Below are 23,803 nucleotides of genomic sequence, written 5' to 3' on the forward strand. Positions count from 1 at the left end.
CTTAAGATAAATGAAATTTTGCGCGAACGGTTAAGAGGTATAAAGGTGTTTCTTTCAGTCAATTGCAACTCCTCTTCTGCGTTTGTAGCTTTGTAGATGTCTTACCTCTGCGTACTTGATCTATGAGAATTAAAGAATCGTTAAATGACAAATAAAAGATTATATCTAAGAACTTTCATTCTGCGAGTGACGTCGTTCCAAGACGTGGCCTTCTTACCATTGACAAATTGTAAGTATACGACATTTTTATTTCTCTAGCAACATCAACTTTGATAATTATATCTTTTTAGGACTTCCTTTGTCTTAATTCATGGAACGTTGTGAAAATCACTATGATGCTACCAGTATATCTATTAATGCTTCAACAGATAAATTATTTAAATTATTTGTCAAGCGTCGAACAAACTATCATAGATGTTCTTCGAAGAATCAAATTTTCGGATGTGCAACTCGTCGTTCAAAATCCTTACGGAAACAATTTCGGAATAATCAACGAGATCTATAAAATTGTGGCTCAAACTACACCAACGAGTTACATTTTGGTGAACGACTCAGATCCTTTGGGACTGCCATCCTCTCAGGTATCTCAAGCAACGCTGATTTTATACATTTACGTCGGAAAAACTTCACCGAATTTCGAACAAACGGAAAATATCACACGCGCGATCGTGTCCAAGAATCGACCAAAAATTCTGTTGATAACTATGATGGAGGAAGAAGATTGCAACTTTGAACCACTTCTGAAGCAAACGTGGCACAATCATTTGATCGACATAGCGATTTTAGAATTGTCAAAATTAAATAGACACACAATCGCTACGAAAGTTCATCAGTATAACCCATTTACGAACGTCTACGATCAACGGCCTTATGTTTCGGGTATAGAATTGTTTCCCAATAAAGTGGACAATCTTCATGGTTACCTGATAAGAATAGGCATGCTGAAACGTGCAGGCTACTTATGGTATACGAAAAATTCACAGGGATACCCTATAATGTATAGAGGCCCGGACGTAAAAGTTATAAGAACACTTGCTCGGATTATGAACTTCACTATCGCAGTATATCCCAGTAAAGACGTGTTCGCTGATATAGTCGATGAAAAAATCGATATGATTATTCCGACGTTGTCGCTTTTCGCGGACGCTAATGCTGTAAAATGTGATTTCACTTTACCTTATGGCTTCGAGAGTTGGTGTCCAGTAGTGCCGGTTAAATACAAATCTAATCATGTCGAAATACGCTGTTTAATCGGAATCGCCACAAATTTTTGTGTTCTCCTTATATTCTGGGGATTATCGGTCGTATTGAAATTTCAATCGGACCTATGGGAACCATTGAAAATCTTCGGTCTGTTGATAGCTGCCACCATCTCATCGAGGCCAAAGAAGGCGACAGAAAGGGTTATATTTTTTCTCATTGTACTCGCTTCGTCGATGTATTCGGCGAATCTGTTCATTGATCTGACCAACATAAGTATGGAAGTGGACACCATCATAGATTATAACAGTTATAAGGAGTTGGACGACACTGGATTGACTCCCGTTATTTTGACTGGTCTCTTCAACGTAACTTTCCTCAACGAAGACAAATCTTTTTCTCGGTTAAAGAGAAAAGCTATCCAGATGGATACTACAGAGAATTGCGTGAATTATTTGGAACAACACAACAATATTACTTGCTTCCTAGAGACGAGAACTACAGACATGATAATATATTCGCATGCGCGCGAAGGTAAAAGGGTCCTGAAAACCTGCGAAAAATTGTGTTACGCGAGACCACCGAGTGCGTACTTTTTGAAAAAACATTCGCCGTATAGAGACCAATTTGTAAAGATCATAGTACATTTAGATGCAGCAGGTATTCGTATGAAATGGTTAAACGATTACATCGGTAAATTTCGGCCAAGAAAGACTCACACCATGGAAGTTAAGAGTTCGTACACATCGCCTCTCGCGTGGAATCTGGCTTACATCATATGTAGTGGATTTTTAATGTCGCTTTTAGCATTTTTTGGTGAAATTATAATACACTATCTCCGCTATGACAAGGAGACAAAAAGATTTTTGAAAAGAACGTGAAGTTACACGTATTCGAGACTGTGCGTAGTTGAAATATAAATAGTGGTTTGGAATTCACGTGACTAGAAATACAAGAATTTTTCTTGGAAAAGAATGGCCGAATTTTTCCATTAAGCTCGTTAGTTTTCTCGAACTGTTTATCCTTATTAACTCACGTTGAGCACTTGTTGAACACAAATCTTTGCTTAGTAATATTTAAACAATCTAATATTAGGATCAACTTAATGATCCTGTACTTCAAACTGTGTCTTGAAATGCCAACTTATTTTCAGCATGTTTGACCGCGTTGCGTTGCTGTAAGTTTCGTCTATGAAACTGAATAATCCTAACGATTTAAGTAACGAATATCGATAATCTTATCACTAAAAGCATTTCAAAAAATATATCTTGTAACGAACGCGACAAATATTCACCTAATAAAGTCACGTCTCTACGTATAAAATAGCTAAACGTTCAAAATCAATATCCATAACCATTTAGGTACTATTAATAACCAACAATATTCTATGTAACACGTTCTCTCATATGAAATAAAGAACAATTATGATTTCGCCGTCGATAAACCTGACGACGAAGCGTTTGTACGAGTTTTTCGCACTTTTCGATCTTTCAAGGCTTAAAACGCACGTACTTAAGAGAAGCAGACAGAGAGGGAGAGAGAAAGAGAGAGAGAAGGGTCGCAATTTTAGACGTACGATAAATTCTGCAGTTCCATGAAAACCAAATAAATGCATCTGAAAATGCAGTCGGCCGTGAACGCTATACAAACGGAGGGTTGGATATCGCACTCTCTTTTCCTAGAGTCTCTCCGTCGCATATTTTCCCTTCTAGCCCTTGGTTCGTCAGTTTCCCCACGTTCCATTTCCTGTCGCTACCCCCACTGGGAGTTCCGCTCACCGCTGCGAAGCCACGCAGCAAGTAGTCGGTGTACGAGCAGTGTCGGGCCAACCGGCAACGTGTGTAGGTGGTACGTTTACCCTCGCGGTTTATTTCGAACTCGTTCGAGTTCCACGAGACGAAACCGGATAACTCGCCAGTGGAAGGAATTCTGCGACGTCTTGGGCATCGAAACACATCGCCAGACGCAAGAAAGATCGAGGTAAAGTCGGCAGTAGAGCTGGAAGTCCGAATCGTGGTACATGGACACGTGTTGACGAGGTGCCTCGTTGAACAGTCACCCACGCTTTCCTTCCACGCTTATTGTTTCTCTTACGCCATGCCGCATGAATCTTGGTTTCTTCGCTCTCCGCGCCTCGTAATCTCCGCTTTTTACACCACGACGACTACGACGCGGCCGCTTTGACTTTATTTTTGATGTTGCCCACCTCGCGGACACCGATCCGTGGCTAAACGTGTGGCCGCCGCGAAATTTCATGTCGGTTCACGTGTCGATCGTTTGTGTTACGAGGTTTGTTTAATCGGAAACGTGCATGGAGAGGAGATTTGTTGGAACACGATTTCAACGGAAAAGTAACACCAGCACCGCTGCTACAGTATACAATACTTATTCCGTTTTAAACCATGCAGTATGCAATTTTAAACCATCTATGCTACTGTTTTTATAGTGGTAATTATATATTGTTTTTATAAAACATTTTTACACGTTCTCATACGTGGATTATAGATGTTTATGCATATTCATAATTTTATAATTATTATGCTAATGTTGTAACGAGTATTTTATTTTGAATATTTTATACGCTTCTCTATATCATGTATATTCTGTATATTTTTATACAGTTTAAATTTCTCTGAAATGCATAAACAACCGCAGTCCATTAATATAATACAGCTTCGAGATAATTTCTGAAAACGTTCCTTCTGTTCTTTGCTTGTCATCAAACGTGAAAAGAATTATGGAATATTGTTTTCTTTCAATTATATAATGCTATGTTTAAACTAATTTAAAGTAACGAAAGAAGGTTTGAGTTTAAGAAAAATTTTATACCATCAGTAACTCAGCAGATCTTATAAAATAGTATCTTCTGGACTAGAAGCCTTTTACGTCAAAAAGTACTGTCATAATGAAAAAATAAAAGTCTGCCTTGGAAAAATTTCATTAAAATTTTGTTGGCCGTCACGAAATAAGTGTTTTGGTACTTCCTAAAATTATTCTGCCAATGTCGAATACTTAAAATGTTGCCTTTTTGTCGCGCGCATTTTATTATTCCAGAGTACATATTTTGTTTGCGAGAATTAACGTCGTTGATCTTTGCGAGGTGGATGCCATCTCATTCTATTTACAACTTGGTTTCACACTGCGATTCTTAAAATTCGACGAAATATTGCGGATACATTGTTTCTGTTTATGTTGTTATTGTTCAGCTACGCCTTTAAATAATTCACGACCAGGGAGAGAATCGATTTGAACATTGGATATACATAAAGAAGTTTATATGTACTTAGAATGCAAAATATTCTCTCGATATCGCAAACAACGATATTCCAATCATTCGAGTTTCGATAATCACGCTCGTACATGGAAATCTTTCCACGAAACTTTTTACCTCTTATCACGTGATAAACGGCAGTTTCGCATGCTACGACTAGCTTTCGTAACTTGCAAATTGACTGCGGGTTGAGTTTGGAATTTTCACCCTAACGTAGCTGTGGAGTATGGGTTCGATATTCGACTGCCCTTGGCTTCCACCCTCTGGCTAAATTCCCTTTATGCATCTTGCGAACCCCTACTTCGATCCATACACCGAACCACAATAGCAGGAACTTTTCCTTCGAGCTGTTGAAATCAAAACTAGAAATTTAGCTTCGGAGAGTCGCTGTATCTCGTTTTTATTTGCATTCTACAAATTATTTACTTTACTTAAAATCTATGGAACAGTTTGCTGTAATTTAAAAAAAAGAAAAATCGTACTTGTTTCTATGTGTATAATTTATAAATAAATTCAGATGTACATCGCGATACGTTAAGGTAGTTGAATATCACGTTTCTTTCCACTTTTGTAAATACCAAACATAGATTCTATTTCCGCGGTCGATCCATTAAAAAGTAATACGATAATAATCACGGTATATGTAAAACACATAAATTCTTCTCACAGTGGTTGAGATCGATAATAATCATTGTGGTACGGCATTGACACGCTTTTGTTTACTCGACCAGGACTCGTATGAATTTCTCGAACAAATAAAGTGCCATTGAAACGTGTAATATCAACGCCGATGACTTTCTTGACAACAAGCTTTGTGATGCACCTTGAACTTTTCATCCTATACGCCACCCTAATTAACTTCTGCTCTGGCGCAACGAAATCTTTATAACGGCATCCTCGTCGAGGATTTGAGGATTAATGAAGGAAATGCTGATTTTCGCGTCCTAATACTAGGTGGAAATTGCTCGTAACTTTGCTTACCAATCAGCAGGCTAATGGCAATTAGTATGAAGCGATTGCGTTATTCGATATTGCATTTCTCTTGATTTTCCTTTGATCACGGCCAACAGCAGAAGCTTTTACCGCGTTTAAAATCATAACGTGTTAGAGGAACAGTAATTTTATATGTCAGGTGTCAATTTAATTTCTTTTCCGGACACGTGTGTTATTGAAATCTAAAATAATTTACATTTCTAGATCAAAGATCAAATTTCCTTACAAAAGGATCGTAAAACTTTTTAAATGTAGAAGATATCACATTTTTTACTTATTTTTCTTTTACATTTAATCGATTTATATTATTTTCAATGTATCGCTTCGATCGTAATTATACGTAGATATGTATAGCATTAAACGTATTCTCTTTACTCTTTGTCCTTCGTTGTTCAGACAGTTCAAGAAGACGGCAGAAGTTATAATCAGTTTTAAACAGTAATCGTGCCCTACAGTTGGTGCCATTCACAATAACAACATTCAGGCTACTATTTTTCACGCTCTAAAATTCCATTTTACTTTTACAACGCAGAATGTCATTAACGTTTTTGTTACCCTCCTTACTTTCCGTCGTTTTCCCTGAAGCACAAAGATTTATTTCTTCGCTGTGTCATATAAAAATCTTTACAACCTTTACAAATCTATACAAATCTTTACGTCTGTCGCGAGATGCGTAAGATTCTTTTGCAGGCAACGATAGTAAGGTGGTTTTTACTGCTTATAGCAAGGATTTGTTACGGGTCACCGAATGTCTTTTGTTCGACGGTTTATGTTCACACGCGAAGATGAAAACTGACCAAACGCGATAAATCAGTTACAGTTACTAGACGTTCTATGTGGAAATATTCGCAGTTTAGTTGTCACGGTTGAAAGCACAAATGAGCTTCGTTGCTTATCCACCATCCGAAGGACTCGTAAAGGTTTTATTTTTTCGTTACGTTACTTCGAATATCTTTTGAACAAGCAGTCAACAAAAGTGGCGAAATATAAATAAAATAGAGAAATCACTATCGATAGATGTAACATAAATTTTGAATCCATAACAAAAGTAGTGGAAGATTCAGCATAGTTGGAATTAGAAAAATGCTTTGAAATTTTTCTCCGGTTTTGATTAATAATGAGTGATAATATGAGTGAGTGGGATATGCTTATCAATTTCGTTCAAAAGAGTGTATCGTATTTGTTATAGTCAAGTTAACGAATTATGAGTGCACAGAGAGTCCTGTGAAAATTGGCTGCGCTTCAACAGCATAAATTATTTCTTCTGCGCTTGCAATATTCGGCGACGAGGCGTAACGCTTTATTTGGTTTGGTAGCAGAGCCTCTAGTCCGATTTTAGATCAGAACCATTATTAAACATTATCAAACGATAATGTGATTATCTTTATGAATTATTTGTTTAGGAATATTTTTCTCATCGGTTCATAGCGAATTTTGGCAGATGGTTCCTTTTAACGCGCCCGTACATGCCCAAAATTTTCACGTATTTTACCCGTTTGATCTTTATGCACGTTATTAGTAATTTATTTACAGTTATTGTAAATCACATTGTCAACAGACATTGTAAAGAGACATTGTCAACATCCTCGAAAGTAAAGATCGATGATCTTATTTCCATAAAATTAATATTGATATTTCGGTGAAAAGGTTTCGTAATCGGAGAAACCGCTCTCGGTCAATAATGATGTAATTTGTTATCGTTTCTCGAATTATTAACTGCGATGTAAAAATTCCAAGCTGTTTTCATTCTTAAAGATCGGATGAATGCGTACACGTCTTACGATGTTTGCAAATCCCGCTGAATTTATCTCGTGTTTCTTCCTGTACTGATATTTCGCTACTGTCAGCTAGCATCTCTGATATACTTGCCAAATTATACTGATTTATTAATTTTATCGGAAGATATGTTACGGTATAACGCCGTGTAGAAATTTCAGATTAGTTATTTAACCGAGTTAGCAAAGCTTGACAAAGATAGTATGCCTATCTATCATTTTCATATCCGTGAAAAATACCACGCTTCCATGTGCTACTGGTCTGCTAAATTTTTTAAAAATATCCCAAGCTAATCATAATGCTACGTGACCAACATTTTTTTCTTTTCTGTCCTATATTATGGAGCTGTTACATAAGCACATTAAAGCGCGAGACAGAAGGAGGTCTAAATGACGAAGTAGCAAAAGAGCGTATTAAGATCACCGTTAACAATCCTTCTGCATGTTTAATCTCTGCTTGATAATATCGTTCGCGTTAATGGAATTATCGTTCTTTCTATTAACTTTATCTCTGTCATCCCATTATCCTATTCATACGTTCATTTATTAGCGTAGTTGACGATTTTAAATACTATCTCTCCTCGAAAGGCGGAACATATAAAATATATTACCACCAGCAATTTTTCTATTCGACACGATTGTGGTTCCGCATAGTTAGCAAACAGCCATTAAGAAAATTCCCGAGCGTGTTCTTATCCTCGGGAAAACTCCTCTTATCTTCGTTACATTGCCATTTGAATAAAAAAGATTCAGCCTTTCCTTTGACGGAAATACTCGTTTCTTACCCTAATCACGCTGTAAATCCTTACGGTCATCTCAAGGTACCGCTACTCTGAATTTTCTCACGTATTCTCGTGCCAACCAACGAAGTCGGGAAACGTCTGTGTTTACTCGAAGATAGCTCCCCAGCTTTTGACCATTGTATTTATACCGTCCAACCAAAACAGACGAACTGCATACATCAGCCTTTAAAACACAGCAGTTTGAAAAACAAAAGGAGAGAACAGATTGTAAGGAGTCTGGTCAATGTTACTAGAATTACAAATTAATTCGATACAATGAACCGAATGGACGAAAGATACGAAAAATAGCAACAGAGGAAGCTGGAACTGTCGTGATACATAGATGAAGTGAATTGGCTTTGAACTGTGGATTCTTTCCGTTCGTATTTATCGACCGACATGTGACCGTTTTTCTTCCTCATAGATAATATACGATTGCAACAGTTTGCGCGTCGAAATGAGAAAATTTAGACTTTAGACAACCGGAGTATGTTTGTATTTCGTCCGTGTTTCAAATGATTCAAAGCTGTATGGAAATTTTAAAAGCTTTGAAATTCTACGCGTGGGATTTATTTCGTAGCAATCGGATTCCATCGTTGAGAAATATATTATTCGAAAAAAGTTGTTATTTCGTAGAAACGAGACAGAATAAAGCGACAAAAGCCCGTCATGAAAAGTAACTTTGTTCCTTTTCCAGTTCAGTTTAATTTCGGTTGGCCGTATAAAAATTTCCATTTCTCCGAAGCTACGAAGTGCGAACGTGTTATTAAGAAGCCACAGAAGGATGAAATGTTGGCTAAAATATTTCCTAAGTCTATCGTATACATATTATGAATAATAACGAAATTATTTTATCGTCGGTGTTACTTAAAGAAAGATCGCTAGTGATAAGAGCCGCGAGTTTAATCAACAAAAACGTGCTGCGTGCCACGCAATTGTCGTAGGTCGTCGAGAAATTATTTAAAAATATAACTACTGCCAGGGACCTATTTCTGGCGAAGACTGGCTGGCCGATCGTTCCGAGTTCGAGGCTCGTTCGTCGCGTCGCGTCGGGTTGGGCTGAGTATACGCACGCGATCTGCACTGACACGTGTCGACGTTCTACTCGGTGTCAATCGCCTATTAACGTTACCCTGTCTTCTCAATTTACCAGGGAGTTACGTGGATCGATTTGTCAGATATGTGAGAGATACCTGTCAGGCGCAAATTGATCGATTCGTTTCAGGAGTTTTATTTCAAACGCTCGGTCGGAGTTTTTAGATCTCATACCCTAGACGGTATCGTTGTTTATCTGTGAAATTAATCGAAAGCTTCTGTCGGTTTCGGTTAATTAATCCGAACTACCTAATATGTTTAGTGTTTCGGGAAACTGTAATTAATATATTTGGTAATTTCCGACGTGTTTCCAACACCGTGTCTCGCTCAGCACGCGATGCGTTAGTAATTAGTGTTAAACGCATTTAGCGATCCGCGAGGGATTCCATCAAGGGAGTTGGCAGATTGCTGACATGTGTAAATACGCAATTGAGTATTATCGTTGATTCGCTAAAATTTCCAACGACTAGACATCAACGTAATTACTGATAAAATCTCTAAATTTCCGAAAGGAGTAAATATTGAACGAGCACGACGAGAATAATTACGAAACTTCGATTTATAATTATAACGTAGAAAGTTTTGAAGTTCGCTGTGACGCCTTCGACGTAAGATTATTATTCTTCCTGCTAATTTTACTTCTCGTCAACAATCGTGCTTCTTAGCTTGTATGTTATTCCCGTATTTATTTTCCTTCGAAGTGTATGAAGTTGACTAAAATGATTTCATAACGTGGAAAGCAACTTTCCTGTCAGATCAACTACCTTGTATAAACCGATATACCAGAACGAAATTGTATTTCCCGTGCTTTGAAAAATTCTCAGAACTTGGAGAAAAATTCTGTTGCTTATATGCATATAAATGCGTGTATCAATATTTTTGCCGAAGTTTCGAAACCAACTTCACTGAAAAATCTCTCTGCAATTTCCTTACACGTTTACCATTTTCATTTACTTTATTTCTTGAGAATAAAATATCATAGTTCTTGCGCATTCTTCGATTAATTTATCAACATTGAAAGATTCAAAAGAATACCAAAGAATGATAAATTTGTTATCATTGATATTAAACCATTGCCGTTATTAATACCGAAATTATACATTTTCAAATATAATTATATTTACAAGACTTCGCACTTTCCAAAAGCTGAATAAGACTCTCGGTATCTTTCGTTTCTGTTATCTTTGTGTTGCTCTTCTATCGGTTGATCCGCTTGAAACCGCGTTGAAGCACGAACGATTGCTGACTAGTCTGGCGGGTGTTGAGTTTTCTATTACAATGAATCGAGAATGTAGGCCAATAATAAATGACGCGGACGCTTAGATCGATCGATAAGTATGGTGCATTTAGAGAGCAACAATGACGTTCCTGTCAGGTAGTCATCGTGTTCGTTGATTTGAATTTGCTCATGAGCAAACAAACCCCTCAGATCTTTGGCTCTGATTCTATTCTAAGCAGACGTCCGTGTATTTCCGCTTGTCTTCGACGGTTCAGGGCGAGAATAGCATCGACGGAAATTTAGGAACGCTGTAACTTCGTGTTTCGCCGTTATATTCGACGGTAAGTCCCATAAACTCCTCTGCTATCCACGACGATCAATCATCGACGTAGTGGATGAGACGGAGAGAGAGAGAGAGAGAGAGAGAGAGAGAGAGAGAGAAGGGAAGGAAAGAGGAAGAAAAGGAGACGAGAACGCTACGATGACGATAAATCGACGAACATTTCGTTCGGAACGTCGTTGTCTCAATGGCATTCGTTTCATCATTTTTATTTCGCTCCTTTGGCAAAAGCTGTCCTGTTCGGTAACTTCCTTTTATCTTTTTAGTTTTCCACTTTTGAAACGAAGATGAAAAAGAAATTGCTGCTTTCAAACGGCGGAATAATCGACCGTTTCGCTTCCTTATTTCTCCCTTCTATAACTTATTGAAAAGTATTCCCCTTTCTTCAATGTAACGGAGTCGTAAAATTGTTCGTTTTTAACAATCTGGCGAACAACGTGATTGTAAAAGTCATCCTTACAGCACGACATTAAGAAGCTCATTTGAGAAAGATTTCACAACCGTAACAATAGACTCTGAATGCGGGCCAAATATTTTTTACGTCGATTCTTATAGTCATTGTTGTGCAAATTTTATTATTCTCGTTGTTCAAGGTACAGGCTTAAAGAAATAGATTTCCTCCTTTTATTTTTCGAATATTTCCTTGGAAACTTGCGTACGTACCGATGGAAAACAGATTTACATATGTTTACGTAGATCTATGTTTTATGTACCAATGAAGCAGAAAAAGTTGAAGAAAGAAACTCGACAGGTCGAGATAAAAAATCAGACAGTTGTAAAGACTGTTCGTAACAGTTTTATCACTCACTTTTAAGGTACTTTGCTGTAGATTAGATAACAGACTCGGAGCAATCGAATTTCTTTTTGAACTTGTAGAAATTTATGGCAGTGTACTTAATAAAAAAAAAGAAACGTTCAAATTTTCAAAAAATCTATGAAAGATTGCGAATTAGTCATTTTAATGAGTCTGGTAATTGTAGTGTTAAGAAGTTCTACGTCGATTTGGAGAGTGTTTGGTCCGTTCCAGCGAGTGAACAGGTGATCCATATATTTCGGTCCATTAAAAGGCGGATAAATGTTAGAAAAGAACGGCGTAGGAAGGAAAAAAGGCGGCGATATTCAAAAATAGCCACTGTGGGTGTCGTGTCTACAGTCTGACAGATCGTTGCACGGTTCGCTTTGTCAGCATTTATAACTCCATGCGCAGTATGCGCAGCTGCAGCTGCGGTTAAATAAACCGGTGTGCAGCGTCGTGCTCTGCGGTTCTGCGCTTGTAAACGAATAAAACAATAGCGAGTGCATTGACGTCATCGTCGCAATGAAAAACGATGAACATCGATAACATCGAACGCTTGACTTTTATGTATCGTTAACACTTTGAGATGAAATGGTTCAGCCACGTGCACTCTGTAATCTTAGGTTGGACTCTGTCGGCACCGATCGTTTTTTAATTTCGTACCGTTTGCCTCTGCGCAAGAAACATTTTCACTCGGACAGCGACATCGTTCGTAAATTTCACGATTATGAATTTATGCCAACTTTAGTTTGTAGTTTTTAGTTTGGATTTTTTTCCAGCGTCGTCTCTATATTTGGTATGATGGATTCGTAACATAGCCTACTGGACGCTTTGGACGAGATATCTGATTTACTTGACCGAAATTTTGATTATCGTTCAATTGAATGAATTCGATTATCAAAAGTACGAATTTCTATCATTTGTACCAAAAAATATAGATATTGTAGAGATCGATAAATTTCTATTGGGAATCAATTCCATGGACTTGAAAAAATAGAGTTTTACCGTAATTCGTGCCAAACTTTGAACGTTCATTCAAGGAGTTAGGGTAAAATTCAATCTGTGACACATTTTCTCTGGTGATGTAAAAGGGTCAGCAATGTTGTGAGAGGACCAAATGATGAAACACATACAGAGCATGTTAGCAAAATTCGCATCATTGTAATATTACAGAACAAGTCAACGAAGTTATTTGAACAAATTGCCACTGAAACCTACTTAAATTGTGTGATTTAATAGTACACCGCGCCAACAGTTCAAAGATTTGCACTTGTTTCACAACTAAAAATTGTACGATCAACTTGAAAGTTAAGTAGTAGTGCTTATCGTCACTAAACTAGGACAAAGTGCATAACGAAATGGAGCATGTATGTAATATATAAGTGTATAAGATCCATAAGTAAATAATGCCATTACCCTATTCTCAATTCTAATAACAAGAGTTTAAATCACTATTACTTTAGTTCGAATCTGGTATGAAAATTAAATGTCAATCCTCTTCGTCGTTATCCAATGGACTTGTAAATATGATTATACTTTTACGTGTGTGTTTATCTTTTCATTTCCAGAAATATTCATAATATTTCATTAGATGCCTTGGAATATGCACTAGGAAAATTATGTAATCGTGCTATTTATACATGTTAGAAATTGTTGGCGACAAATTTTGACGAATAATGCCAAGTCTAATTATTTCACTAATTAATTTCTTGTTAATACTGGATAAATTACCGACCAGAAGTTTGAGACCACCGCGCGTTCCATAGAATCCGGAAGTTAAAAAAGAACTTCGCTCGAAATCCTGATAGCTTACGCTTCGTTACACGCCTCCAACATTATAATTAACGTTCATCGTATATTCGAATAAATTTATGAACAGCATCGAAATATAATTCTTTGAGAATGTCGCGAAAATTATAACTTTAATTTCCTGGTAGCTTCTTCTAGCGAATGTCAGTCAAGCTACAATCTTTTCCTTCCTTGAAAAATTAATGAACGGAGCAGAGATTCTAATTTTGTACCGAAAACACAGCTTCTCGTTTCACGAGTGAAAGCAACGCTGTCCAATGGAAATAAGGTTAATTCGTTCTAAAATTGTGCGGGAAAATCAAATTATTAGCAACGTTCGCGCAACGGAATTTTTTTCACGCGGAAGCAAAAAACCAAGTTCATTAATGCGCTATGAAAGTGAAAAAGGGAACGTGTTTCGTAAAAACTAGGCCAAATGCCGGTAATTCCTCAGCTCGATGGAACCTCCTATGACCCTGCCTTATTATACCTATATATACCTGTACGATCTGCCGCAATGGCATTATTAATAAAATTATTTATCATTTTTATGAAACACCCACCCTGAAAGCACAAAGGAATGTTTTGATGTTATTGGAATACTTTGCCCGGGAAATAAAATTACGTCAAATAGCTCCTCTTAAAAAAAAAAAAATATTCAATTTCTGGGAAACATAGGATACAAACGTGTTCTAGGTTTTAAAAAGATCTGAAATAATTCTGCAAAGTTTATTCTCTGATCAAAGATGAAAAAGAAAAAAATATGCGGTTCTGTAGTTTCATATGTCACAAGTTAAACCCGCTATACGATACAAAATCAGCAAAACAGCTTGTTTTTTCTCTCCTCCGCTTGGTTCATTTTGTAAGAGAGGTTTTAGGAAGAACTTCCTACAACATTTTTAAACAACAGGGAATATTGGTATATCGATATGATTACTTTGTGTTACGTGACTGTACATGATAATTTATGTCTACAGATAGATCACGAAGATCGTTTTTCACGATTTGCGAGTCTCATAAATTCGTGTCTGCATGTGTGCTATGATAAACACATCCATCGACAAATCGTAGGCTTTAAGATACTTTTGGCGATCGCTCGATTGCCAGTGGTAGTTTCTTTCGCGTGATATTTTGATCGTTTGATCGCTTGATATTAAAACTGAAACACGATATGACAGTTGTAGCATTCATCGAGAATAATAATTCATTACTAAAATATATTTGCGCGTTTATTATCTTTTCTTAAATGGATTTCTCAGTAGCCTTTTTCTCTATGATCTTGTACAAATTTAATCTTAATATTATTTACAACAAAGTATCAGTTTTCTAAACACTGTTGTTGAAATATTGCTTTCAGCATACAAGTAGAATTTTGCTAGTAGTTGGGTAACATTTAATTTATGATTTCTATAAAAAGAAACATTTTTGTTCCATTTTACCTTACCATTAATTTCGTATATGAAACCTACCCGTGTATTCTTGACATCGATTAAAGTTTTGCCTCTTTGCGCGCAGAAAGGGGTTTGCGTTAAACCGCCTTTTATTGAAATACGACCAATTTCAGCAAAATGGATGTATTTTGTATCGGACGAGTCAGAGTGTGGAACAAACATAATTAAAATTTTAATTAACAGCAAAGGGATTCTATACCGCGTGTATAATAATTGGAAGAAGTCCGGATAACAGATGTAAACCAATTTTCCTACAGATATCAATCGCTATTAATAATATGTTGCTTCGTAGAATCAATATTTACATTTCTATATCTTTAATAATAACATTCATTACCAAAAATTCCTAGAATGGATATTACCAGTATTTACTTATTCTTGTACGATGCGGGCCAACACTCTGCAGGAGAAACAGTCTCCACATGCCAGTAACGCAATACGTACTTTGTTTGTGTTTACATATTCCTATCCTGGATTGTTTACTCTGCGTACTCTGTGCCAAAAGTGCTACGAATTAATTGTTCGGAAAACTTTAATTAGTAAATGGTCTCATTGAAGCGTAGATTTCATCGAAGATTACGAAACGATATAGAGTAAATCTTCGATTTACCGATGCCTGCCAGTCGATGTTGTCTTGCCAAAATGTTCCGTTTCTGGTAAACAACTCATGCGACTCATACCTAGTTTCTCAATTCCCGTATTATACCTGCGTTCGTCGTGTCTATTTTCTCTTTGTACGATTCATGCTCAACGAATACAGGCCGATTAACCGGAAAAATATAAAAAGAAATCCATAAATCGTCTACTTTATAATCTGTAAATTCTATTCACGATCTCTAGTGAGAACCGCCTCTTTTCTATTTTCGTTCTGTATCGAATTATTCAAACATTACGTCGATAACTTTCATCTTTCGCCCATCTGACGAATTCGAAGGAATTTCTCTATACAGTGATTTCTAGATCTCTGAATTAAGATTCCTGGATGAAAATGGTTCAATGATCGTGACAAAATCATTAGCATCTGCGTCAGTCACTGACGTAGTAGCTAGTATCTCGCTTTAGACCTTTCACATCTATAAGCACGCGTTTGTAAATTTATTTTCGTAATAGCCTTCTCACATTTTCCATTTCATATCGGTGAAAACGATACAAGAAAAAATTTTCGCATTGTCAACGTCATTGTCCGCGCCGATGGAGTATAAAAGGGCAAAATGATTGCACTCGAGGATCGATGTCTCCCTTTTTACAACAATTTTGAAAAATTATAAGCAGAGCAGACGGAGGAACTACGAACATTCATCATGTCCGATTAATCTTATTCTAGTTTATTTACATTTAGACTGGCACATCGAATTACGATTGGGAAGAAGTTATGATTAAAAATTTTTGGATTATGATTAATACATCCATTCATAACTGCTAGGATGCTTTACGTTCAATCATAATAGCGACGTGAGAGCTAACAAATGATTGGTTAGATTAGCGAAGTTATTTTGTTGGAACAGGCAGGATACAAAATTGTGGATTTCGTTGAGAAAACAAATAAATTCACACGTGACTATGCACGTTGTCTAGGATGATTGTTCACATTTCACGTTTTTTCCATTGAGATTATTCTTCTTAATCCCGCGTTCTCTAAGAACATGACAACAAAATTCTACACTTGGCATGGTGCATTATTTAATTTGGCTGCTTCGAGGAGTTGACGTGCTGTAACCTTGTAGTAAAGGCGAATAGAATGAAATTGATACGTTTCGGCAGAAGGTCCGACTCCTGCCAAATTATTTCAGGCACGTAGTAGTATAATTTACTTATATATGTTTCTTCGTGTTTTTGCATTGTTGTTTTTCAAACCACAAGTTTCTTTGTCTGCATAGGAGATACTGCGTTTTATTTCACTGTATATCAGAATATTACAAAGTTGATATCATTAATTTAATTGTAAGGAGTTCCATTCAATTATTACGCAGTCTGGTCCATGAATGGCTCACATATCAAAGTTTGCGGCAATACAACGGATAAATAATTAAAATGGGAGACATGACACTAGTTCACAAATTATTCCTGACTTCGCCCAACTCTCAGCCATAAACTCTCAGGCACTTAAAGCCAAGAATTTTAAAATTATACTGGCGTCCAAGCTACTCAACTTCGCTCAACTCAACACTAAAATATTACTATATAACGTAAGTTAAGTAATCTTAAAAGCATCAGATAAAGAAGATGAATACAAGCTACGTTGTGCAATACAAATTTGTTACCAAGTTAATGAATCTAAAATTCGTCCTTCTAATTTCCATTGTGTTTGTTTGTTTCGTGTTTGGATAAATGTGCAATGTACATATTATGTTAAGGCATGTTTGATTAGTTTACAAAGTTAATAACCATATTAGTGTACAGAATAACGGTATACTAATCGCGGCGAAGGGAGCCAAGTATCCGTGGAAATTTTAAATTCGTGCCAAATAATTGTAAGTGATTTGTGAAAAGATGGATACGTGATTGGAATTGACTGTCAAAGAACTCGGATGTTCTTTGTCATTGTGTTGATTGTCTAAGCAGCTTCTCTATCGTGAATTTTTCTTTTCTCTACTTTTGCAGGTCTTGTCAAACAACATTTCACGAAATTGTGAAACTACGTGAATTCAAAGTGTTCGTAAGAAGAAACTTTCTTTCTGAAGAGTTCTAAAGAATTAAAATTATAATCATCGAAATACAGAACAGAAGAAAAGAAATGGAAGCTACTGAGTGGAATATTACTAGGAAAAGTGACACAAATGATCGAAATGAATGCCCGAAAGAAATAACAAAGATGTTCCAGAATTAAAGAGAAGGAAAGCAAAGAAGTTGAAACCTTTCAGGAAGCTTCTCATTGATTCCTATAAAAGTAAATAACGAATCAATCAGAACAACTACGTAAATGAATTTCTAAAGATTTAATACAAATGTCACTGTAAATTTCACGTTTAATGAAATATCGACAATTTCTTTGTAAGAAAACAGATTCAGTAAATATTAAAGATATTCGGAAAACTGACAAGTACATAATTAGGTATTAGTTTTATCAAAACTTTTCTGTGCCATCTGGAAACGTCAGCTCTGAATATATAACGAATGCAATATGGTAGCGCACTAAGCAAAGTGATTAAGTCGGACCACAAAGGAGAAGTAGACTGTTACGTCTGCCAAATAGGAACTCCAGGTATTCAAAGGATCGAGCAAAATGGCGAGTCGAATGAAAGCGTTATACAATCAGGTACAATATCATACGTTCTTGCTTTTATTTCTGTCTCGTCTCATTTTATAATTAACCGTTTCATTTCAATTTCCTGTTCACTGCATGTGCGATAAAAGATTCTAACAGAACGGTTCCTTAAATTTTCTCTGCGAACGTAACAAAATTTCCAATGAAAATAAAATATTATAATTAAATATTTGTATATATTTATAAGTGTTTATTTTTACAAACTAAGGAAACGGGACCGAAATGAAATCTCTGGATATTTCGTGTGCGTTTTGTTGTATAGGTAATCTTCGAGAGGCGAATTCTTCTTGGTTGTACTGTTCTCGTTGGCCTGTCAGTGTGCATATGGTCGATTGCCATTGGAACCGATCACTGGTTCACAGTCGAAGCACCGGATGAAGGAGGTTTACCCCTTGGGGATCCAAGCAAAGGTAGACGATTAATCTACAAGCATATGGGTCTCTGGAGAGGTTGTGTGGAAGGGATCATGCCACAGCCAGAAAACTCCACCAAAATGATCCCCTACAGTAAGTGTATGGAATGTTTGAAAAATGTTATCGAATATTATCCTTCTGTCCCCGTATTTTCTGGACACAACGTTGAAATTTGAAAGAACGACCCATTTCATTTTTATATTATTTTCACGTGATATTGGAAAGTTCGGTCTGCTGTGAAACGTGGAAAACTTAATAAAACGAAATTACTGTTCAATCGGATAGCCATATTTTATCGGTCACCTAAAGTGAGTTTAATGACTTGGAATTTACTGGAAAAACGGAGCCTTGTAACTGATTTACGTTTATGAAGTTTAACTTTGATCAAAGTCATGGTAGAAAGAAGTAAACCCAACACAGCCAAGTTATTCGCTTTGTAGTTGGCTCGAACAACTCTCGTCATGCATTCTCAATAATTAAACCAGCTATACGTAATTTAGACTCGGGCGAGCTCGTGACAGAAACGACAATACACTCCGTTGGAAACGTCCACTGAGAAATTTTACATCTTCATCAAATTAATGGCAAAGAATTCCACACCTGTGGAACGAGGAATAAGAAACGTGCCACGATGTGTCGGCTATCCGAGTGACGATGGCGTCGTTTCAAAAAAGGCGGGTTCGATAATCGATATACATAAAGAACAAATGCATTCTGAAACTTCGCTCGTTAGTTTCCCACGATTTAAATAGAAACAGCAGAATAAAATTGCATTAGTTGTAACACTATGTTAGGCAAACAATCTTCTGCAACATTGATAATTCATTTTCAACAAAGTATACGCATGCATACGTTCTTTCAACGTTGAACGATCAGAGTTACTCTCTTTTGCCTACAGTTTCCATCATTTACACCACGTTAAACCAATACGCACCGTTGCCCAACAGACTTTGATTTATCACACTTCTGCTTAAAGAAGGCGGATATTCATCCACTATGTCATCCGGAGATTTACCATACCTCAATAAACCAAGCTCGATTATAAACCTCTCTTGGTACTTAATTTATACGTTTGCTCACACTTTGATGCACTAAACTGTTAAACTTTAAATAAAAATCTACGAGTGCAGATTTCTTTTTTCTTTCACAATTACTGCAACTCCTCTTATTATCGTAATGTTTTTAAAATACGCCGATTTAAGCCAAATATCGTCGATAGAATTTGTGCTCTTCTCTCTTCGAATTTGTCGTCATAATGTCGCAGATTCGAAGCAATTAGAGACCTAAAAAAGAAAGAGGAGTAATTCTCTAACCGAAACAGTTAATTTCACTCCTTGTAGTTAATTATGGTCATGTCAGAATCCGCATCTGTAGCTGTACACTGACTTGTCATACGTCACGTCCACTGTTCCACACCTGTGCTTCATCATGCATATTCCAGAACTGAGTTAGATAACCGTAATATCATCATAAATTGTCCAGGGATCGATCATTTCTCTCATCGTATCTTCATCTTTAACCTGTTTTCAGAATTTATCCTTGTACTAACACGAAACGGCACTTCCCATATTTTTAGACACGTGTTCACTGAATTTTTATCGTTAAATCGTTTATCTAATTCGACGTTTTTACGCGGAAATTCCTAATCATATTCGTTAAGGTGTGATGGATTCACATTTCCGTAGCTCGCGTAATCGAAGGATTAAATATCATGTGGTATAAATATTGATCACGGTCTCATTGTCTCTCCAGTTCCGTTTAAAGGCTGCGCGTAAAAATAACTCACCATGACGCGAGACACGAACGAGGCGTTCCAGGCAAAGAAAGATAACCAGGATGAGAAAATAGTAAATGGAAGCTGGGAGAGAAATGAAGATGGATAGGGTGATTACTGTAAACCAGGGATTTAACGCAAACTGATTCGTGCATCACGCTTGCAAACAACGGGCCGAAGTCTACATTAATCAAGCGGTAGTTTAACATTTAATTTAATATCCAACATTTTCATCTTTTTTCTTTCAGAGGAGTGCAAGAATCAGGACATGTTCCCGACTGAGAAGCAGTTCAAGTTGAACCCAGGATTAAACACCGTAGTCAGTAAGTGAAACTAAATTACCAGCGAACTGTTCTCTCTTTTTTTAAATTCTTTTTCGAGGAATCATCCACTAGAAATACGTTTGCTCGAAATACACGGAGACATTTGTTTAAAAAATTGTGGACCGTATAAATGAAACCTATATGTGCTTGACGTGACCGAAAGATAGGCGAAACTATTAATTATAAAAGAAATTTGTGAAAGCATCGCCACACTTGAATTACCCTCAATCTATCACTTGCAGATTATTCGAGGACACAGGCATCGTTCGCGATAATCAGCTTGTTCGTGATGATAATGGGCTTTTCTTTCTCGATCTACACGTTTCGTAATCCACGATATATGTTCAAACGATTGGCTGGTGGAATACATTTCATTAGTGGTAATTAATATAATTATTAGTTTAATTTAGTAACTGTCATGGATACAAATTTATTATTGGTTTATTGAATCACTGCATTTTTTGTTCTATCTCTCGCTCTATGTTTCGTTTTATTAACGCGAAGATCTCGTAAACTTCCGATCTAGCGTTTAATTTTTAGTAGCTCTACGTATAATAGATCTCAAAGCTGTGTGTTTTATTATCCTTAACTTACGATGTTTTAACGATCCAATCATCGTTTTTATCTCGTTACAGCCGCTTGTAACATGGTGGTGATACAAGTGCTTCTGTCTTCGATCGAGTTCGAAAGCAAACATGTACACACGACATTTCCAAAGGGTGCAACCATGAGGTACGATTTTTCTCTGATTCTGGCCTGGATAGTATTTCTCTGCAACCTGTTTGCGGGTTGTGCCTTTATGGTGTTCTCCAGGAAGCGGAAGAGGGACAAGGCACCGACGGAAGAAATTGCGATGGCTGACGAACCGACCATAATCGGTCGTTGATTCGTCTTTGATTATTTCCTAATAATTGATAAATTCGTCGTACGTTGTTGGAAACTGTCGCCTGTGCGAGAGGAAATTTGTGATTCATGGAGTGAATTCGATGAAAGTAGAAGACGCGAACGTACTACATATCGTGCGTAACGAAGTCATGTGGAGACAATCTTTTAAAGATTGCTTGAAACGATAAGCGAACGATAGCAAGCTCGTAGCTGTAAGTGTCTTAAGGAAACGTTTTAAGCAAATGGATAAAGTGCTGGATGCATTTTGTGACAAAAAGAAGAAGAAATTGGATATCGGTGCATTTGTACGGTAATTTTAATTCTGATTATCTTTATGGTTAAATAACTAACTTTCGCATACATTTCTCTATCCAGTTCGTCAACATTGTTAACATTATTGTTAAAAGACAGAACATAAATGTACTTCGATATTCAATTTTCCATCTCCCCCAGGTGGTTGGATTAATCGATGCTATTGTATCAATACTCTAAGAGAAAAATGTATTGAACATTTTGTAAACAGGATAGAAATAATTTATTGACAACAGATACTATTTTTCTATCATATCGGAATATGGAAGTTCAGAATACTGGGACCATTTAACAGAAATTGAAATATCCCTCGTCGAATATCTGCCAAAACGAGCGTAATAAATGTAACGCAAATAAAAATTCTACAATCAAGTTGTTTGCAAGGCGTTGATATTAAAACTCGGCCCGAAGCAAAGCTTTCAATGGACGATTACACGCGTATTTGAATAAATGGTAACTGAGTACGAAAATAAGATATTATATACAACAATCAGATTCTGAGATAACCACCAAATTATTTATTTTTTTACACGGAAGTGTATATTTTTCTACCTTCTTCAACAATATACTCGTGAACTTTAAAGACTAGAGATATAGTAAACGAGAAAATATTTTGAATCTTCTCGACGTAATTTGCGATATGTATATGTAACAATGTTGAAAAGACAATATTTCTCTATAAATAGACATTCGATATTGTAGGTGAAACTCGGTGTCGAAATTATGCCCAAAGAAGAAGATAGATATTTAGAAATAGGAATGCCGAAATAATTAGTAGTTACCCATATTCTCTGTGCAATCTATCACGTCTAGAAACTATTTTGGAATAACCTTATACCATAAGTGAAAGCTATTGTATTAATTAAACTCAGAGAACAACGTTCAATTATGAAACTTCACCAACCAGCGATTTTGGGGGAGTTAGGAATGGAATTATTTCGAGATACACGAGAATATTACAAGTTCTTGGATAGAATGGAGTTATTGTTACTTACGCTAATTAAAACAAGTTTAATTAGCAATTGACTAATTGCTAATAAGTGCGGTATATTCGTATGTAATATACGTATAATTTTGAAAATCTCGATGTTTAACAGAAGGAAGAGTGTCGCTTATTTTTGCCAAGATCCATAATTTCATTACGCGTCTAAAAAATAATTTATGTACTTAAAAAGCTTACGCTTAAGTTATTTAATTATTATTACATAACATTAGTTATTTAATTAAGGAATAATAATTAAATTATTTTTTATCAAAAGCAAACAATTAAGATGCGTAAAAGACTTAAGGATCTGGGCAAAGTCACGATGATTATTAGGTGAATTTACGATTCTAGTCATCAGAGATGCTACACCAATTGTACAATGACTAAGTGAATGAAATATTTGCACAAAAGTATGCTTAATATCAAGATATTCCGCTATTTCAAATGATTATTTATTAAGTACCACGATGCTAGTCGATAGAGATTTAATATTCAATCGTACAACTTTTACATTAAGATTTATCTTAACACTCGTTAAGGGCACGTTAATCAAAGTTCAAAGACATGATTCTTCATGTAAAAGATTATAGAAGATTAACTCTATGTAAATAATATCACGTCCAATCTTTATCTCTCGATAAATTGGGAATGGTGCAAGTGAAATATTATCGAACCGTAAATTGTTTTTCTACTTACTTACTCGTACAAAGTGTTCGTGTTTCAAGCATAAATTTTTCGAAACGAGATATCTGCTCTTTGCACTATTCTCATTTTCAAGCGTTTGATTACAGGAAGTTTCAGCAACTTTCTGAGATCCTGAGAATCGCGATTTCTACGACGATGATTCCTCATCATCTTATTCATGGCATAAATCCATACGCACATTTAAGAACTTGCGAGTAAGTATTACTTGAACGAGTCTTTTTACGTCTGCATAAAAGATGAATTTGCGCCATCGATATCACTTATATTGTTATCTATGATGTATTGCTCTTTGTGGTTGTTTGAATTTTAGGAATTTTATTGTCCTCCGTACAAAAAGATTATGTAAATCAAAGTTCGCTAATAAAAATTCTGGTTCTGACTTCACAATAAATATATTAATTGTTCATCGTAATAATTAAAAAAGAACGTAC

At 36.2% G+C, this 23,803-nt stretch overlaps 2 protein-coding genes and 1 long non-coding RNA gene across 5 annotated transcripts; 2 read left to right on the forward strand and 1 right to left on the reverse strand.

Annotated features, from left to right (window-relative positions):
- Positions 1 to 92: 92 nt before the first annotated feature.
- On the forward strand, positions 93 to 2,525 carry LOC132913433 (uncharacterized). The gene is made up of 2 exons (XM_060971786.1): positions 93 to 229; positions 291 to 2,525. Exon 2 carries the CDS (start codon positions 333 to 335, stop codon positions 2,079 to 2,081), a length of 1,749 nt encoding a protein of 582 aa, XP_060827769.1. The 5' UTR covers positions 93 to 229; positions 291 to 332; the 3' UTR covers positions 2,082 to 2,525.
- A 461-nt stretch (positions 2,526 to 2,986) lies between these two features.
- On the forward strand, positions 2,987 to 23,103 carry LOC132913468 (uncharacterized). 3 transcript variants are annotated; one of them, XM_060971863.1, is made up of 7 exons: positions 2,987 to 3,180; positions 17,312 to 17,966; positions 18,238 to 18,481; positions 20,411 to 20,485; positions 20,728 to 20,865; positions 21,121 to 21,508; positions 21,569 to 23,103. In XM_060971863.1, exons 2-6 carry the CDS (start codon positions 17,934 to 17,936, stop codon positions 21,369 to 21,371), a joined length of 741 nt encoding a protein of 246 aa, XP_060827846.1. In that variant the 5' UTR covers positions 2,987 to 3,180; positions 17,312 to 17,933; the 3' UTR covers positions 21,372 to 21,508; positions 21,569 to 23,103. The 3 variants fall into 3 exon arrangements, with proteins under 3 accessions (XP_060827846.1, XP_060827848.1, XP_060827849.1); XM_060971865.1 differs by lacking the exon at positions 2,987 to 3,180 and adding an exon at positions 3,214 to 3,648; XM_060971866.1 differs by lacking the exon at positions 2,987 to 3,180 and adding an exon at positions 10,659 to 10,676.
- On the reverse strand, positions 18,184 to 21,183 carry LOC132913487 (uncharacterized). Its single transcript, XR_009659382.1, has 2 exons — positions 21,080 to 21,183; positions 18,184 to 19,908 (listed from the first exon to the last, which is right to left on the reverse strand). It is a non-coding gene; the product is annotated as an uncharacterized LOC132913487 (long non-coding RNA).
- Positions 23,104 to 23,803: the final 700 nt, after the last annotated feature.

Source organism: Bombus pascuorum, chromosome 13 (assembly GCF_905332965.1).
Source record: "Bombus pascuorum chromosome 13, iyBomPasc1.1, whole genome shotgun sequence".
Taxonomy (NCBI): Eukaryota; Metazoa; Arthropoda; class Insecta; order Hymenoptera; family Apidae; genus Bombus; species Bombus pascuorum.

Excerpts from the sequence above, each read along its gene's own strand:
- LOC132913433 (XM_060971786.1), top strand. The coding sequence starts at position 333 with ATGATGCTACCAGTATATCTATTAATGCTTCAACAGATAAATTATTTA.
- LOC132913468 (XM_060971863.1), top strand. The coding sequence starts at position 17,934 with ATGGCGAGTCGAATGAAAGCGTTATACAATCAG. Across the intron at positions 18,482-20,410 it reads CACCAAAATGATCCCCTACA|AGGAGTGCAAGAATCAGGAC; the intron begins GTAAGTGTATGG and ends TTTTTCTTTCAG. Across the intron at positions 20,866-21,120 it reads TGGAATACATTTCATTAGTG|CCGCTTGTAACATGGTGGTG; the intron begins GTAATTAATATA and ends ATCTCGTTACAG.